Source organism: Coregonus clupeaformis, unplaced genomic scaffold (genome assembly GCF_020615455.1).
Source record: "Coregonus clupeaformis isolate EN_2021a unplaced genomic scaffold, ASM2061545v1 scaf0060, whole genome shotgun sequence".
In the NCBI taxonomy this organism is placed as follows: Eukaryota; Metazoa; Chordata; class Actinopteri; order Salmoniformes; family Salmonidae; genus Coregonus; species Coregonus clupeaformis.
In genome coordinates, this window is record NW_025533515.1 from 620,523 (window position 1) to 641,332 (window position 20,810).

Below are 20,810 nucleotides of genomic sequence, written 5' to 3' on the forward strand. Positions count from 1 at the left end.
ACTACCTAGGATACACTACCTAGTATACACTACCTAGGATACACTACCTAGTATACACTACCTAGGATACACTACCTAGTATACACTACCTAGGATACACTACCTAGTATACACTACCTAGTATACACTACCTAGGATACACTACCTAGTATACACTACCTAGTATACACTACCTAGTATACACTACCTAGTATACACTACCTACCACACCGAGGCAGCCTGAAGGCCTCATACTCCCAGCTACCAGAACAGGACATGTATGTATACACTACCTAGTATACACTACCTAGGATACACTACCTAGTATACACTACCTACCACACCGAGGCAGCCTGAAGGCCTCATACTCCCAGTTACCAGAACAGGACATGTATGTATACACTACCTAGTATACACTACCTAGTATACACTACCTAGGATACACTACCTAGGATACACTACCTAGGATACACTACCTAGTATACACTACCTAGTATACACTACCTAGGATACACTACCTAGTATACACTACCTAGTATACACTACCTAGTATACACTACCTAGGATACACTACCTAGTATACACTACCTAGTATACACTACCTAGTATACACTACCTACCACACCGAGGCAGCCTGAAGGCCTCATACTCCCAGCTACCAGAACAGGAGATGTATGTATACACTACCTAGGATACACTACCCAGTATACCACTCCTAGTATACACTACCTAGGATACACTACCTAGTATACACTACCTAGTATACACTACCTAGGATACACTACCTAGTATACACTACCTAGTATACACTACCTAGTATACACTACCTAGGATACACTACCTAGTATACACTACCTAGGATACACTACCTAGTATACACTACCTAGGATACACTACCTAGTATACACTACCTAGGATACACTACCTAGTATACACTACCTAGTATACACTACCTAGTATACACTACCTACCACACCGAGGCAGCCTGAAGGCCTCATACTCCCAGCTACCAGAACAGGACATGTATGTATACACTACCTAGTATACACTACCTAGTATACACTACCTAGGATACACTACCTAGTATACACTACCTAGTATACACTACCTAGGATACACTACCCTAGTATACACTACCTAGTATACACTACCTAGTATACACTACCTACCACACGAGGCAAAGGCCATACTCCCAGCTACCAGAACAGGAGATGTATGTATACACTACCTAGGATACACTACCTAGTATACACTACCTAGTATACACTACCTAGTATACACTACCTAGTATACACTACCTAGGATACACTACCTAGTATACACTACCTAGGATACACTACCTAGTATACACTACCTAGTATACACTACCTAGTATACACTACCTACCACACCGAGGCAGCCTGAAGGCCTCATACTCCCAGCTACCAGAACAGGACATGTATGTATACACTACCTAGTATACACTAATAGTATACACTACCTAGGATACACTACCTAGTATACACTACCTAGTATACACTACCTAGGATACACTACCTAGTATACACTACCTAGTATACACTACCTAGTATACACTACCTACCACACCGAGGCAGCCTGAAGGCCTCATACTCCCAGCTACCAGAACAGGAGATGTATGTATACACTACCTAGTATACACTACCTAGTATACACTACCTAGTATACACTACCTAGGATACACTACCTAGTATACACTACCTAGTATACACTACCTAGTATACACTACCTAGGATACACTACCTAGTATACACTACCTAGGATACACTACCTAGTATACACTACCTAGTATACACTACCTAGGATACACTACCTAGTATACACTACCTAGGATACACTACCTAGTATACACTACCTAGTATACACTACCTAGTATACACTACCTAGTATACACTACCTACCACACCGAGGCAGCCTGAAGAACTCATACTCCCAGCTACCAGAACAGGACATGTATGTATACACTACCTAGTATACACTACCTAGTATACACTACCTAGTATACACTACCTAGGATACACTACCTAGTATACACTACCTAGTATACACTACCTAGGATACACTACCTAGTATACACTACCTAGGATACACTACCTAGTATACACTACCTAGTATACACTACCTAGGATACACTACCTAGTATACACTACCTAGGATACACTACCTAGTATACACTACCTAGGATACACTACCTAGTATACACTACCTAGTATACACTACCTAGTATACACTACCTAGTATACACTACCTACCACACCGAGGCAGCCTGAAGAACTCATACTCCCAGCTACCAGAACAGGACATGTATGTATACACTACCTAGTATACACTACCTAGTATACACTACCTAGTATACACTACCTAGGATACACTACCTAGTATACACTACCTAGTATACACTACCTAGGATACACTACCTAGTATACACTACCTAGGATACACTACCTAGTATACACTACCTAGTATACACTACCTAGGATACACTACCTAGTATACACTACCTAGGATACACTACCTAGTATACACTACCTAGGATACACTACCTAGTATACACTACCTAGTATACACTACCTACCACACCGAGGCAGCCTGAAGGCCTCATACTCCCAGCTACCAGAACAGGAGATGTATGTATACACTACCTAGGATACACTACCTAGTATACACTACCTAGTATACACTACCTAGGATACACTACCTAGTATACACTACCTAGTATACACTACCTAGTGTACACTACCTAGGATACACTACCTAGTATACACTACCTAGTATACACTACCTAGGATACACTACCTAGGATACACTACCTAGTATACACTACCTAGTATACACTACCTAGTATACACTACCTAGGATACACTACCTAGTATACACTACCTAGTATACACTACCTAGTATACACTACCTAGGATACACTACCTAGTATACACTACCTAGGATACACTACCTAGTATACACTACCTAGGATACACTACCTAGTATACACTACCTAGTATACACTACCTACCACACCGAGGCAGCCTGAAGGCCTCATACTCCCAGCTACCAGAACAGGAGATGTATGTATACACTACCTAGGATACACTACCTAGTATACACTACCTAGTATACACTACCTAGGATACACTACCTAGTATACACTACCTAGTATACACTACCTAGTGTACACTACATAGTATACACTACCTAGTATACACTACCTAGTATACACTACCTAGGATACACTACCTAGTATACACTACCTAGTATACACTACCTAGTATACACTACCTAGGATACACTACCTAGTATACACTACCTAGGATACACTACCTAGTATACACTACCTAGTATACACTACCTAGTATACACTACCTAGGATACACTACCTAGTATACACTACCTAGTATACACTACCTAGTATACACTACCTACCACACCGAGGCAGCCTGAAGGCCTCATACTCCCAGCTACCAGAACAGGAGATGTATGTATACACTACCTAGGATACACTACCTAGTATACACTACCTAGTATACACTACCTAGGATACACTACCTAGTATACACTACCTAGTATACACTACCTAGTATACACTACCTAGGATACACTACCTAGTATACACTACCTAGGATACACTACCTAGTATACACTACCTAGTATACACTACCTAGTATACAACCTAGTATACACTACCTAGTATACACTACCTAGTATACACTACCTAGTATACACTACCTAGGATACACTACCTAGTATACACTACCTAGTATACACTACCTAGTATACACTACCTAGTATACACTACCTAGTATACACTACCTACCACACCGAGGCAGCCTGAAGGCCTCATACTCCCAGCTACCAGAACAGGAGATGTATGTATACACTACCTAGTATACACTACCTAGTATACACTACCTAGTATACACTACCTAGTATACACTACCTAGGATACACTACCTAGTATACACTACCTAGTATACACTACCTAGACGATACACTACCTAGTATACACTACCTAGGATACACTACCTAGTATACACTACCTAGGATACACTACCTAGTATACACTACCTAGGATACACTACCTAGTATACACTACCTAGTATACACTACCTAGTATACACTACCTAGGATACACTACCTAGTATACACTACCTAGTATACACTACCTAGTATACACTACCTAGTATACACTACCTAGTATACACTACCTAGGATACACTACCTAGTATACACTACCTAGGATACACTACCTAGTATACACTACCTACCACACCGAGGCAGCCTGAAGGCCTCATACTCCCAGCTTCCAGAACAGGAGATGTACTTATACACTACCTAGGATACACTACCTAGTATACACTACCTAGTATACACTACCTAGGATACACTACCTAGGATACACTACCTAGTATACACTACCTAGTACATTCTCCCCTTGTGTGCTTTGCACAATCTTGGCATTCTCTCAACCAGCTTCATGAGGTAGTCAGTGTGCAAAGTAATTTGGTTACTACATGATTCCATATGTGTTATTTCATAGTTTTGACTGGTACTGTATATATATATATATTTTGGATTGAAAAAAGAAAACTGCTTACAAATGCTCTCTGTGAGTTTCATCATCTGCCAACATGGCTGGTAAGGATAGACAGTGGCTGGTGGCTGGTGTTCATTTGGCCGGTGGCTGGTGTTCATTTGGCTGGTGGCTGGTGTTCATTTGGCCGGTGGCTGGTGTTCATTTGGCCGGTGGCTGGTGTTCATTTGGCCGGTGGCTGGTGTTCATTTGGCCGGTGGCTGGTGTTCATTTGGCCGGTGGCTGGTGTTCATTTGGCTGGTGGCTGGTGTTCATTTGGCTGGTGGCTGGTGTTCATTTGGCCGGTGGCTGGTGTTCATTTGGCCGGTGGCTGGTGTTCATTTGGCTGGTGGCTGGTGTTCATTTGGCCGGTGGCTGGTGTTCATTTGGCTGGTGGCTGGTGTTCATTTGGCCGGTGGCTGGTGTTCATTTGGCCGGTGGCTGGTGTTCATTTGGCCGGTGGCTGGTGTTCATTTGGCCGGTGGCTGGTGTTCATTTGGCTGGTGGCTGGTGTTCATTTGGCTGGTGGCTGGTGTTCATTTGGCTGGTGGCTGGTGTTCATTTGGCTGGTGGCTGGTGTTCATTTGGCTGGTGGCTGGTGTTCATTTGGCTGGTGGCTGGTGTTCATTTGGCCGGTGGCTGGTGTTCATTTCCCACCCTCCCTGCCAACAGTGTTCTCTCATTGAACCACCCCAACATGTTTCCTAATGCTGCTGCGTTCGCCAGGTTCCTGCAGCACTTTGCTCTGAGCAGTGTGGGTCAGGAGCCCATCCAGGATGACCACCTGGGGGCACTGTTCCCCACGCCAGACACCAGGAACCAGCTGGCAGGACACACTGACAAGGTAACTAACCCTCTCACAGGACACACTGACAAGGTAACTAACCCTCTCACAGGACAGACTGACAAGGTAACTAACCCTCTCACAGGACAGACTGACAAGGTAACTAACCCTCTCACAGGACAGACTGACAAGGTAACTAACCCTCTCACAGGACAGACTGACAAGGTAACTAACCCTCTCACAGGACAGACTGACAAGGTAACTAACCCTCTCACAGGACAGACTGACAAGGTAACTAACCCTCTCACAGGACAGACTGACAGGGTAACTAACCCTCTCACAGGACAGACTGACAGGGTAACTAACCCTGTCACAGGACAGACTGACAAGGTAACTAACCCTCTCACAGGACAGACTGACAAGGTAACTAACCCTCTCACAGGACAGACTGACAGGGTAACTAACCCTGTCACAGGACAGACTGACAAGGTAACTAACCCTCTCACAGGACAGACTGACAAGGTAACTAACCCTCTCACAGGACAGACTGACAGGGTAACTAACCCTCTCACAGGACAGACTGACAAGGTAACTAACCCTCTCACAGGACAGACTGACAGGGTAACTAACCCTCTCACAGGACAGACTGACAAGGTAACTAACCCTCTCACAGGACAGACTGACAAGGTAACTAACCCTCTCACAGGACAGACTGACAGGGTAACTAACCCTCTCACAGGACACACTGACAAGGTAACTAACCCTCTCACAGGACAGACTGACAAGGTAACTAACCCTCTCACAGGACAGACTGACAAGGTAACTAACCCTCTCACAGGACACACTGACAAGGTAACTAACCCTGTCACAGGACACACTGACAAGGTAACTAACCCTCTCACAGGACAGACTGACAAGGTAACTAACCCTCTCACAGGACAGACTGACAAGGTAACTAACCCTCTCACAGGACACACTGACAAGGTAACTAACCCTGTCACAGGACAGACTGACAGGGTAACTAACCCTCTCACAGGACAGACTGACAAGGTAACTAACCCTCTCACAGGACAGACTGACAAGGTAACTAACCCTGTCACAGGACAGACTGACAAGGTAACTAACCCTCTGGCAGGACAGACTGACAAGGTAACTAACCCTCTCACAGGACAGACTGACAAGGTAACTAACCCTGTCACAGGACACACTGACAAGGTAACTAACCCTCTCACAGGACAGACTGACAAGGTAACTAACCCTCTCACAGGACAGACTGACAAGGTAACTAACCCTCTCACAGGACACACTGACAAGGTAACTAACCCTCTGGCAGGACACACTGACAAGGTAACTAACCCTGTCACAGGACAGACTGACAGGGTAACTAACCCTGTCACAGGACAGACTGACAGGGTAACTAACCCTGTCACAGGACAGACTGACAAGGTAACTAACCCTCTCACAGGACAGACTGACAAGGTAACTAACCCTCTGGCAGGACACACTGACAAGGTAACTAACCCTCTGGCAGGACACACTGACAAGGTAACTAACCCTCTCACAGGACACACTGACAAGGTAACTAACCCTCTCACAGGACAGACTGACAAGGTAACTAACCCTCTGGCAGGACAGACTGACAAGGTCACTAACCCTCTGGCAGGACACACTGACAAGGTAACTAACCCTCTCACAGGACAGACTGACAAGGTAACTAACCCTCTCACAGGACAGACTGACAAGGTAACTAACCCTCTGGCAGGACAGACTGACAAGGTAACTAACCCTCTGGCAGGACAGACTGACAAGGTCACTAACCCTCTGGCAGGACAGACTGACAAGGTAACTAACCCTGTCACAGGACACACTGACAAGGTAACTAACCCTGTCACAGGACACACTGACAAGGTAACTAACCCTCTCACAGGACAGACTGACAAGGTAACTAACCCTCTCACAGGACAGACTGACAAGGTAACTAACCCTCTGGCAGGACAGACTGACAAGGTAACTAACCCTCTGGCAGGACAGACTGACAAGGTAACTAACCCTCTCACAGGACAGACTGACAGGGTAACTAACCCTCTGGCAGGACAGACTGACAAGGTAACTAACCCTGTCACAGGACACACTGACAAGGTAACTAACCCTGTCACAGGACAGACTGACAGGGTAACTAACCCTCTCACAGGACAGACTGACAGGGTAACTAACCCTCTCACAGGACAGACTGACAGGGTAACTAACCCTCTCACAGGACAGACTGACAGGGTAACTAACCCTCTCACAGGACACACTGACAAGGTAACTAACCCTGTCACAGGACAGACTGACAGGGTAACTAACCCTCTCACAGGACAGACTGACAAGGTAACTAACCCTCTCACAGGACAGACTGACAAGGTAACTAACCCTCTCACAGGACACACTGACAAGGTAACTAACCCTCTCACAGGACAGACTGACAGGGTAACTAACCCTGTCACAGGACACACTGACAAGGTAACTAACCCTCTCACAGGACACACTGACAAGGTAACTAACCCTCTGGCAGGACAGACTGACAAGGTAACTAACCCTGTCACAGGACACACTGACAAGGTAACTAACCCTCTGGCAGGACAGACTGACAAGGTCACTAACCCTCTGGCAGGACAGACTGACAAGGTAACTAACCCTCTCACAGGACAGACTGACAAGGTAACTAACCCTCTCACAGGACAGACTGACAAGGTAACTAACCCTCTCACAGGACAGACTGACAAGGTAACTTACCCTCTGACAGGACACACTGACAAGGTAACTAACCCTCTCACAGGACAGACTGACAGGGTAACTAACCCTCTCACAGGACAGACTGACAAGGTAACTAACCCTCTCACAGGACACACTGACAAGGTAACTAACCCTCTGGCAGGACAGACTGACAGGGTAACTAACCCTCTGGCAGGACACACTGACAAGGTAACTAACCCTCTGGCAGGACAGACTGACAAGGTAACTAACCCTCTGGCAGGACAGACTGACAAGGTAACTAACCCTCTCACAGGACAGACTGACAAGGTAACTAACCCTCTGGCAGGACAGACTGATAAGGTAACTAACCCTCTGGCAGGACAGACTGACAAGGTAACTAACCCTCTCACAGGACAGACTGACAAGGTAACTAACCCTCTGGCAGGACAGACTGACAAGGTAACTAACCCTCTGGCAGGACAGACTGACAAGGTCACTAACCCTCTGGCAGGACAGACTGACAAGGTAACTAACCCTCTCACAGGACAGACTGACAAGGTAACTAACCCTCTCACAGGACAGACTGACAAGGTAACTAACCCTCTCACAGGACAGACTGACAAGGTAACTAACCCTCTCACAGGACAGACTGACAAGGTAACTAACCCTCTCACAGGACAGACTGACAAGGTAACTAACCCTCTGGCAGGACACACTGACAAGGTAACTAACCCTCTGGCAGGACACACTGACAAGGTAACTAACCCTCTCACAGGACAGACTGACAGGGTAACTAACCCTCTCACAGGACAGACTGACAAGGTAACTAACCCTCTCACAGGACAGACTGACAAGGTAACTAACCCTCTCACAGGACACACTGACAAGGTAACTAACCCACTCACAGGACAGACTGACAAGGTAACTAACCCTCTGGCAGGACAGACTGACAAGGTAACTAACCCTCTGGCAGGACAGACTGACAAGGTAACTAACCCTCTCACAGGACAGACTGACAGGGTAACTAATCCTCTCACAGGACAGACTGACAAGGTAACTAACCCTCTCACAGGACAGACTGACAAGGTAACTAACCCTCTCACAGGACAGACTGACAAGGTAACTAACCCTCTGGCAGGACAGACTGACAAGGTAACTAACCCTCTCACAGGACAGACTGACAGGGTAACTAACCCTCTCACAGGACAGACTGACAAGGTAACTAACCCTCTCACAGGACAGACTGACAAGGTAACTAACCCTCTGGCAGGACAGACTGACAAGGTAACTAACCCTCTGGCAGGACAGACTGACAGGGTAACTAACCCTCTCACAGGACAGACTGACAAGGTAACTAACCCTCTCACAGGACAGACTGACAGGGTAACTAACCCTCTCACAGGACAGACTGACAGGGTAACTAACCCTGTCACAGGACAGACTGACAAGGTAACTAACCCTCTCACAGGACAGACTGACAGGGTAACTAACCCTGTCACAGGACAGACTGACAGGGTAACTAACCCTGTCACAGGACAGACTGACAAGGTAACTAACCCTCTCACAGCACAGACTGACAGGGTAACTAACCCTCTCACAGGACAGACTGACAAGGTAACTAACCCTCTCACAGGACAGACTGACAGGGTAACTAACCCTGTCACAGGACAGACTGACAAGGTAACTAACCCTCTCACAGGACAGACTGACAGGGTAACTAACCCTCTCACAGGACAGACTGACAGGGTAACTAACCCTCTCACAGGACAGACTGACAAGGTAACTAACCATGTCACAGGACAGACTGACAAGGTAACTAACCCTGTCACAGGACAGACTGACAAGGTAACTAACCCTCTGGCAGGACAGACTGATAAGGTAACTAACCCTCTCACAGGACAGACTGACAAGGTAACTAACCCTCTGGCAGGACAGACTGACAAGGTAACTAACCCTCTCACAGGACAGACTGACAAGGTAACTAACCCTGTCACAGGACAGACTGACAGGGTAACTAACCCTGTCACAGGACAGACTGACAGGGTAACTAACCCTGTCACAGGACAGACTGACAGGGTAACTAACCCTGTCACAGGACAGACTGACAGGGTAACTAACCCTGTCACAGGACAGACTGACAGGGTAACTAACCCTGTCACAGGACAGACTGACAGGGTAACTAACCCTGTCACAGGACAGACTGACAGGGTAACTAACCCTCTCACAGGACAGACTGACAAGGTAACTAACCCTGTCACAGGACAGACTGACAGGGTAACTAACCCTGTCACAGGACAGACTGACAGGGTAACTAACCCTCTCACAGGACAGACTGACAAGGTAACTAACCCTGTCACAGGACAGACTGACAGGGTAACTAACCCTGTCACAGGACAGACTGACAGGGTAACTAACCCTCTCACAGGACACACTGACAAGGTAACTAACCCTCTCACAGGACAGACTGACAGGGTAACTAACCCTGTCACAGGACAGACTGACAGGGTAACTAACCCTCTCACAGGACAGACTGACAAGGTAACTAACCCTGTCACAGGACAGACTGACAGGGTAACTAACCCTGTCACAGGACAGACTGACAGGGTAACTAACCCTGTCACAGGACAGACTGACAGGGTAACTAACCCTCTCACAGGACAGACTGACAAGGTAACTAACCCTGTCACAGGACAGACTGACAGGGTAACTAACCCTGTCACAGGACAGACTGACAGGGTAACTAACCCTCTCACAGGACAGACTGACAAGGTAACTAACCCTGTCACAGGACAGACTGACAGGGTAACTAACCCTGTCACAGGACAGACTGACAGGGTAACTAACCCTGTCACAGGACAGACTGACAGGGTAACTAACCCTCTCACAGGACAGACTGACAGGGTAACTAACCCTGTCACAGGACAGACTGACAGGGTAACTAACCCTCTCACAGGACACACTGACAAGGTAACTAACCCTGTCACAGGACAGACTGACAGGGTAACTAACCCTGTCACAGGACAGACTGACAGGGTAACTAACCCTGTCACAGGACAGACTGACAGGGTAACTAACCCTCTCACAGGACAGACTGACAAGGTAACTAACCCTGTCACAGGACAGACTGACAGGGTAACTAACCCTGTCACAGGACAGACTGACAGGGTAACTAACCCTCTCACAGGACAGACTGACAAGGTAACTAACCCTGTCACAGGACAGACTGACAGGGTAACTAACCCTGTCACAGGACAGACTGACAGGGTAACTAACCCTGTCACAGGACAGACTGACAGGGTAACTAACCCTCTCACAGGACAGACTGACAGGGTAACTAACCCTGTCACAGGACAGACTGACAGGGTAACTAACCCTCTCACAGGACACACTGACAAGGTAACTAACCCTGTCACAGGACAGACTGACAGGGTAACTAACCCTGTCACAGGACAGACTGACAGGGTAACTAACCCTGTCACAGGACAGACTGACAGGGTAACTAACCCTCTCACAGGACAGACTGACAAGGTAACTAACCCTGTCACAGGACAGACTGACAGGGTAACTAACCCTGTCACAGGACAGACTGACAGGGTAACTAACCCTGTCACAGGACAGACTGACAGGGTAACTAACCCTCTCACAGGACAGACTGACAAGGTAACTAACCCTGTCACAGGACAGACTGACAGGGTAACTAACCCTGTCACAGGACAGACTGACAGGGTAACTAACCCTCTCACAGGACAGACTGACAAGGTAACTAACCCTGTCACAGGACAGACTGACAGGGTAACTAACCCTGTCACAGGACAGACTGACAGGGTAACTAACCCTGTCACAGGACAGACTGACAGGGTAACTAACCCTGTCACAGGACAGACTGACAGGGTAACTAACCCCTGTCACAGGACAGACTGACAGGGTAACTAACCCTCTCACAGGACAGACTGACAGGGTAACTAACCCTGTCACAGGACAGACTGACAGGGTAACTAACCCTCTCACAGGACACACTGACAAGGTAACTAACCCTGTCACAGGACAGACTGACAGGGTAACTAACCCTGTCACAGGACAGACTGACAGGGTAACTAACCCTGTCACAGGACAGACTGACAGGGTAACTAACCCTCTCACAGGACAGACTGACAAGGTAACTAACCCTGTCACAGGACAGACTGACAGGGTAACTAACCCTGTCACAGGACAGACTGACAGGGTAACTAACCCTCTCACAGGACAGACTGACAAGGTAACTAACCCTGTCACAGGACAGACTGACAGGGTAACTAACCCTGTCACAGGACAGACTGACAGGGTAACTAACCCTGTCACAGGACAGACTGACAGGGTAACTAACCCTCTCACAGGACAGACTGACAGGGTAACTAACCCTGTCACAGGACAGACTGACAGGGTAACTAACCCTCTCACAGGACACACTGACAAGGTAACTAACCCTGTCACAGGACAGACTGACAGGGTAACTAACCCTGTCACAGGACAGACTGACAGGGTAACTAACCCTCTCACAGGACAGACTGACAAGGTAACTAACCCTGTCACAGGACAGACTGACAGGGTAACTAACCCTGTCACAGGACAGACTGACAGGGTAACTAACCCTGTCACAGGACAGACTGACAGGGTAAAAGGACACGGAATTACAGGACAGACTGACAAGGGTAACTAACCCTCTCACAGGACAGACTGACAGGGTAACTAACCCTGTCACAGGACAGACTGACAGGGTAACTAACCCTGTCACAGGACACACTGACAAGGTAACTAACCCTCTCACAGGACAGACTGACAGGGTAACTAACCCTGTCACAGGACAGACTGACAGGGTAACTAACCCTGTCACAGGACAGACTGACAGGGTAACTAACCCTGTCACAGGACAGACTGACAGGGTAACTAACCCTGTCACAGGACAGACTGACAGGGTAACTAACCCTGTCACAGGACAGACTGACAGGGTAACTAACCCTGTCACAGGACAGACTGACAAGGTAACTAACCCTCTCACAGGACAGACTGACAAGGTAACTAACCCTGTCACAGGACAGACTGACAGGGTAACTAACCCTGTCACAGGACAGACTGACAGGGTAACTAACCCTCTCACAGGACAGACTGACAGGGTAACTAACTTAGATGACTATTCTTCGCAGCTCCCACTACTTCCCAGTGTGTTCATTGTCCAGGAGTCTGATGTACCTGTGTGTCTGTATGATAACAGGTGGTTATAACCATCATCTCTGGACTACCAGGCAGCCACAAGAACAGACTGGCTAACTTCCTGGTCCAGCTGAATAGAGAAGGAGGAAGGTGAGACAAGTCAATAGGAACTATGACCCTGACCCACTGTACAGTATGTGTCTGACTGTGGTGTTTGAACTATGACCCTGACCCACTGTACAGTATGTATCTGACTGTGGTGTTTGAACTATGACCCTGACCCACTGTGGTGTTTCTAACTGTGTGTGTGTATATTCAACCAGGCGGGTTGTCTACTGATCAGGTCCAGACAGCAGTGATGGTGTCTAACTAGTGTTTCTCCTGTGTGTGTTGATGTGTAGGTGGGTGGTATACCAGCCAGGTCCAGACAGCAGTGATGGTGTCTCCACCTCCCACCTGCAGCGCTACCTGTCCTGCTTCCTGGAGACACAGAGAGCACCTGGAGGGAAACCCCGACTACTGCTGCTCACTCCTGGGTATGTCCACATTAAGCTGTGTACCGGTGTCTGAGATCATAATGTCCCATGTAGCTTACAAAAGACAAGTCAACCAGCCAGACAGACCCTCCATCAGCTGCTGGTGTCACTGTTTAAGTCTGTGTAGATGTATTAAACGTAGTCCAGGCGGTGCTGTCCCACTGTTTAAGTCTGTGTAGATGTATTAAACGTGGTCCAGGCGGTGCTGTCCCACTGTTTAAGTCTGTGTAGATGTATTAAACGTGGTCCAGGCGGTGCTGTCCCACTGTTTAAGTCTGTGTAGATGTATTAAACGTGGTCCAGGCGGTGCTGTCCCACTGTTTAAGTCTGTGTAGATGTATTAAACGTGGTCCAGGCGGTGCTGTCCCACTGTTTAAGTCTGTGTAGATGTATTAAACGTAGTCCAGGCGGTGCTGTCCCACTGTTTAAGTCTGTGTAGATGTATTAAACGTGGTCCAGGCGGTGCTGTCCCACTGTTTAAGTCTGTGTAGATGTATTAAACGTAGTCCAGGCGGTGCTGTCCCACTGTTTAAGTCTGTGTAGATGTATTAAACGTGGTCCAGGCGGTGCTGTCCCACTGTTTAAGTCTGTGTAGATGTATTAAACGTGGTCCAGGCGGTGCTGTCCCACTGTTTAAGTCTGTGTAGATGTATTAAACGTAGTCCAGGCGGTGCTGTCCCACTGTTTAAGTCTGTGTAGATGTATTAAACGTGGTCCAGGCGGTGCTGTCCCACTGTTTAAGTCTGTGTAGATGTATTAAACGTAGTCCAGGCGGTGCTGTCCCACTGTTTAAGTCTGTGTAGATGTATTAAACGTAGTCCAGGCGGTGCTGTCCCACTGTTTAAGTCTGTGTAGATGTATTAAACGTAGTCCAGGCGGTGCTGTCCACTGTTTAAGTCTGTGTAGATGTATTAAACGTAGTCCAGGCGGTGCTGTCCCACTGTTTAAGTCTGTGTAGATGTATTAAACGTGGTCCAGGCGGTGCTGTCCCACTGTTTAAGTCTGTGTAGATGTATTAAACGTAGTCCAGGCGGTGCTGTCCCACTGTTTAAGTCTGTGTAGATGTATTAAACGTAGTCCAGGCGGTGCTGTCCCACTGTTTAAGTCTGTGTAGATGTATTAAACGTAGTCCAGGCGGTGCTGTCCCACTGTTTAAGTCTGTGTAGATGTATTAAACGTGGTCCAGGCGGTGCTGTCCCACTGTTTAAGTCTGTGTAGATGTATTAAACGTAGTCCAGGCGGTGCTGTCCCACTGTTTAAGTCTGTGTAGATGTATTAAACGTAGTCCAGGCGGTGCTGTCCCACTGTTTAAGTCTGTGTAGATGTATTAAACGTGGTCCAGGCGGTGCTGTCCCACTGTTTAAGTCTGTGTAGATGTATTAAACGTAGTCCAGGCGGTGCTGTCCCACTGTTTAAGTCTGTGTAGATGTATTAAACGTAGTCCAGGCGGTGCTGTCCCACTGTTTAAGTCTGTGTAGATGTATTAAACGTAGTCCAGGCGGTGCTGTCCCACTGTTTAAGTCTGTGTAGATGTATTAAACGTGGTCCAGGCGGTGCTGTCCCACTGTTTAAGTCTGTGTAGATGTATTAAACGTGGTCCAGGCGGTGCTGTCCCACTGTTTAAGTCTGTGTAGATGTATTAAACGTGGTCCAGGCGGTGCTGTCCCACTGTTTAAGTCTGTGTAGATGTATTAAACGTAGTCCAGGCGGTGCTGTCCCACTGTTTAAGTCTGTGTAGATGTATTAAACGTGGTCCAGGCGGTGCTGTCCCACTGTTTAAGTCTGTGTAGATGTATTAAACGTAGTCCAGGCGGTGCTGTCCCACTGTTTAAGTCTGTGTAGATGTATTAAACGTAGTCCAGGCGGTGCTGTCCCACTGTTTAAGTCTGTGTAGATGTATTAAACGTAGTCCAGGCGGTGCTGTCCCACTGTTTAAGTCTGTGTAGATGTATTAAACGTGGTCCAGGCGGTGCTGTCCCACTGTTTAAGTCTGTGTAGATGTATTAAACGTGGTCCAGGCGGTGCTGTCCCACTGTTTAAGTCTGTGTAGATGTATTAAACGTGGTCCAGGCGGTGCTGTCCCACTGTTTAAGTCTGTGTAGATGTATTAAACGTGGTCCAGGCGGTGCTGTCCCACTGTTTAAGTCTGTGTAGATGTATTAAACGTAGTCCAGGCGGTGCTGTCCCACTGTTTAAGTCTGTGTAGATGTATTAAACGTAGTCCAGGCGGTGCTGTCCCACTGTTTAAGTCTGTGTAGATGTATTAAACGTAGTCCAGGCGGTGCTGTCCCACTGTTTAAGTCTGTGTAGATGTATTAAACGTAGTCCAGGCGGTGCTGTCCCACTGTTTAAGTCTGTGTAGATGTATTAAACGTAGTCCAGGCGGTGCTGTCCCACTGTTTAAGTCTGTGTAGATGTATTAAACGTGGTCCAGGCGGTGCTGTCCCACTGTTTAAGTCTGTGTAGATGTATTAAACGTAGTCCAGGCGGTGCTGTCCCACTGTTTAAGTCTGTGTAGATGTATTAAACGTAGTCCAGGCGGTGCTGTCCCACTGTTTAAGTCTGTGTAGATGTATTAAACGTGGTCCAGGCGGTGCTGTCCCACTGTTTAAGTCTGTGTAGATGTGATTAAACGTGGTCCAGGCGGTGCTGTCCCACTGTTTAAGTCTGTGTAGATGTATTAAACGTGGTCCACGCGGTGCTGTCCCACTGTTTAAGTCTGTGTAGATGTATTAAACGTAGTCCAGGCGGTGCTGTCCCACTGTTTAAGTCTGTGTAGATGTATTAAACGTAGTCCAGGCGGTGCTGTCCCACTGTTTAAGTCTGTGTAGATGTATTAAACGTGGTCCAGGCGGTGCTGTCCTACTGTTTAAGTCTGTGTAGATGTATTAAACGTAGTCCACGCGGTGCTGTCCCACTGTTTAAGTCTGTGTAGATGTATTAAACGTAGTCCAGGCGGTGCTGTCCCACTGTTTAAGTCTGTGTAGATGTATTAAACGTAGTCCAGGCGGTGCTGTCCCACTGTTTAAGTCTGTGTAGATGTATTAAACGTGAGTCCAGGCGGTGCTGTCCCACTGTTTAAGTCTGTGTAGATGTATTAAACGTGGTCCAGGCGGTGCTGTCCCACTGTTTAAGTCTGTGTAGATGTATTAAACGTAGTCCAGGCGGTGCTGTCCCACTGTTTAAGTCTGTGTAGATGTATTAAATGTGGTCCAGGCGGTGCTGTCCCACTGTTTAAGTCTGTGTAGATGTGTTAAACGTAGTCCAGGCGGTGCTGTCCCACTGTTTAAGTCTGTGTAGATGTATTAAACGTGGTCCAGGCGGTGCTGTCCCACTGTTTAAGTCTGTGTAGATGTATTAAACGTGGTCCAGGCGGTGCTGTCCCACTGTTTAAGTCTGTGTAGATGTATTAAACGTGGTCCAGGCGGTGCTGTCCCACTGTTTAAGTCTGTGTAGATGTATTAAACGTAGTCCAGGCGGTGCTGTCCCACTGTTTAAGTCTGTGTAGATGTATTAAACGTGGTCCAGGCGGTGCTGTCCTACTGTTTAAGTCTGTGTAGATGTATTAAACGTAGTCCAGGCGGTGCTGTCCCACTGTTTAAGTCTGTGTAGATGTATTAAACGTAGTCCAGGCGGTGCTGTCCCACTGTTTAAGTCTGTGTAGATGTATTAAACGTGGTCCAGGCGGTGCTGTCCCACTGTTTAAGTCTGTGTAGATGTATTAAACGTAGTCCAGGCGGTGCTGTCCCACTGTTTAAGTCTGTGTAGATGTATTAAACGTGGTCCAGGCGGTGCTGTCCCACTGTTTAAGTCTGTGTAGATGTATTAAACGTGGTCCAGGCGGTGCTGTCCCACTGTTTAAGTCTGTGTAGATGTATTAAACGTGGTCCAGGCGGTGCTGTCCCACTGTTTAAGTCTGTGTAGATGTATTAAACGTGGTCCAGGCGGTGCTGTCCCACTGTTTAAGTCTGTGTAGATGTATTAAACGTAGTCCAGGCGGTGCTGTCCCACTGTTTAAGTCTGTGTAGATGTATTAAACGTGGTCCAGGCGGTGCTGTCCCACTGTTTAAGTCTGTGTAGATGTATTAAACGTGGTCCAGGCGGTGCTGTCCCACTGTTTAAGTCTGTGTAGATGTATTAAACGTGGTCCACGCGGTGCTGTCCCACTGTTTAAGTCTGTGTAGATGTATTAAACGTAGTCCAGGCGGTGCTGTCCCACTGTTTAAGTCTGTGTAGATGTATTAAACGTAGTCCAGGCGGTGCTGTCCCACTGTTTAAGTCTGTGTAGATGTATTAAACGTGGTCCAGGCGGTGCTGTCCCACTGTTTAAGTCTGTGTAGATGTATTAAACGTGGTCCAGGCGGTGCTGTCCCACTGTTTAAGTCTGTGTAGATGTATTAAACGTAGTCCAGGCGGTGCTGTCCCACTGTTTAAGTCTGTGTAGATGTATTAAACGTGGTCCAGGCGGTGCTGTCCCACTGTTTAAGTCTGTGTAGATGTATTAAACGTAGTCCAGGCGGTGCTGTCCCACTGTTTAAGTCTGTGTAGATGTATTAAACGTAGTCCAGGCGGTGCTGTCCCACTGTTTAAGTCTGTGTAGATGTATTAAACGTAGTCCAGGCGGTGCTGTCCCACTGTTTAAGTCTGTGTAGATGTATTAAACGTGGTCCACGCGGTGCTGTCCCACTGTTTAAGTCTGTGTAGATGTATTAAACGTGGTCCAGGCGGTGCTGTCCCACTGTTTAAGTCTGTGTAGATGTATTAAACGTGGTCCAGGCGGTGCTGTCCCACTGTTTAAGTCTGTGTAGATGTATTAAACGTGGTCCAGGCGGTGCTGTCCCACTGTTTAAGTCTGTGTAGATGTATTAAACGTAGTCCAGGCGGTGCTGTCCCACTGTTTAAGTCTGTGTAGATGTATTAAACGTGGTCCAGGCGGTGCTGTCCCACTGTTTAAGTCTGTGTAGATGTATTAAACGTAGTCCAGGCGGTGCTGTCCCACTGTTTAAGTCTGTGTAGATGTATTAAACGTGGTCCAGGCGGTGCTGTCCCACTGTTTAAGTCTGTGTAGATGTATTAAACGTAGTCCAGGCGGTGCTGTCCCACTGTTTAAGTCTGTGTAGATGTATTAAACGTAGTCCAGGCGGTGCTGTCCCACTGTTTAAGTCTGTGTAGATGTATTAAACGTAGTCCAGGCGGTGCTGTCCCACTGTTTAAGTCTGTGTAGATGTATTAAACGTAGTCCAGGCGGTGCTGTCCCACTGTTTAAGTCTGTGTAGATGTATTAAATGTGGTCCAGGCGGTGCTGTCCCACTGTTTAAGTCTGTGTAGATGTATTAAACGTGGTCCAGGCGGTGCTGTCCCACTGTTTAAGTCTGTGTAGATGTATTAAACGTGGTCCAGGCGGTGCTGTCCCACTGTTTAAGTCTGTGTAGATGTATTAAACGTGGTCCAGGCGGTGCTGTCCCACTGTTTAAGTCTGTGTAGATGTATTAAACGTAGTCCAGGCGGTGCTGTCCCACTGTTTAAGTCTGTGTAGATGTATTAAATGTGGTCCACGCGGTGCTGTCCCACTGTTTAAGTCTGTGTAGATGTATTAAACGTAGTCCAGGCGGTGCTGTCCCACTGTTTAAGTCTGTGTAGATGTATTAAACGTAGTCCAGGCGGTGCTGTCCCACTGTTTAAGTCTGTGTAGATGTATTAAACGTGGTCCAGGCGGTGCTGTCCCACTGTTTAAGTCTGTGTAGATGTATTAAACGTAGTCCAGGCGGTGCTGTCCCACTGTTTAAGTCTGTGTAGATGTATTAAACGTGGTCCAGGCGGTGCTGTCCCACTGTTTAAGTCTGTGTAGATGTATTAAACGTAGTCCAGGCGGTGCTGTCCCACTGTTTAAGTCTGTGTAGATGTATTAAACGTGGTCCAGGCGGTGCTGTCCCACTGTTTAAGTCTGTGTAGATGTATTAAACGTAGTCCAGGCGGTGCTGTCCCACTGTTTAAGTCTGTGTAGATGTATTAAACGTAGTCCAGGCGGTGCTGTCCCACTGTTTAAGTCTGTGTAGATGTATTAAACGTAGTCCAGGCGGTGCTGTCCCACTGTTTAAGTCTGTGTAGATGTATTAAACGTGGTCCAGGCGGTGCTGTCCCACTGTTTAAGTCTGTGTAGATGTATTAAACGTAGTCCAGGCGGTGCTGTCCCACTGTTTAAGTCTGTGTAGATGTATTAAACGTAGTCCAGGCGGTGCTGTCCCACTGTTTAAGTCTGTGTAGATGTATTAAACGTGGTCCAGGCGGTGCTGTCCCACTGTTTAAGTCTGTGTAGATGTATTAAACGTAGTCCAGGCGGTGCTGTCCCACTGTTTAAGTCTGTGTAGATGTATTAAACGTAGTCCAGGCGGTGCTGTCCCACTGTTTAAGTCTGTGTAGATGTATTAAACGTAGTCCAGGCGGTGCTGTCCCACTGTTTAAGTCTGTGTAGATGTATTAAACGTAGTCCAGGCGGTGCTGTCCCACTGTTTAAGTCTGTGTAGATGTATTAAACGTAGTCCAGGCGGTGCTGTCCCACTGTTTAAGTCTGTGTAGATGTATTAAACGTAGTCCAGGCGGTGCTGTCCCACTGTTTAAGTCTGTGTAGATGTATTAAACGTGGTCCAGGCGGTGCTGTCCCACTGTTTAAGTCTGTGTAGATGTATTAAACGTAGTCCAGGCGGTGCTGTCCCACTGTTTAAGTCTGTGTAGATGTATTAAACGTGGTCCAGGCGGTGCTGTCCCACTGTTTAAGTCTGTGTAGATGTATTAAACGTGGTCCAGGCGGTGCTGTCCCACTGTTTAAGTCTGTGTAGATGTATTAAACGTAGTCCAGGCGGTGCTGTCCCACTGTTTAAGTCTGTGTAGATGTATTAAATGTGGTCCAGGCGGTGCTGTCCCACTGTTTAAGTCTGTGTAGATGTATTAAACGTAGTCCAGGCGGTGCTGTCCCACTGTTTAAGTCTGTGTAGATGTATTAAACGTA

The 20,810-nt window shown here is 47.2% G+C and overlaps 1 protein-coding gene across 2 annotated transcripts in view; it reads left to right on the plus strand.

The window, feature by feature from the left end:
* The window catches only part of dnaaf9 (dynein axonemal assembly factor 9), a 207,122-nt gene that overhangs the window by 166,795 nt on the left and 19,517 nt on the right, over window positions 1-20,810 (plus strand). For both annotated transcript variants that reach the window (XM_045212884.1, XM_045212886.1), the window contains exons 24-26: window positions 5,288-5,405; window positions 13,330-13,418; window positions 13,670-13,804. In XM_045212884.1, the coding sequence (XP_045068819.1) occupies window positions 5,288-5,405; window positions 13,330-13,418; window positions 13,670-13,804 (342 nt within the window). The remainder of the gene's footprint in view (window positions 1-5,287; window positions 5,406-13,329; window positions 13,419-13,669; window positions 13,805-20,810) is intronic.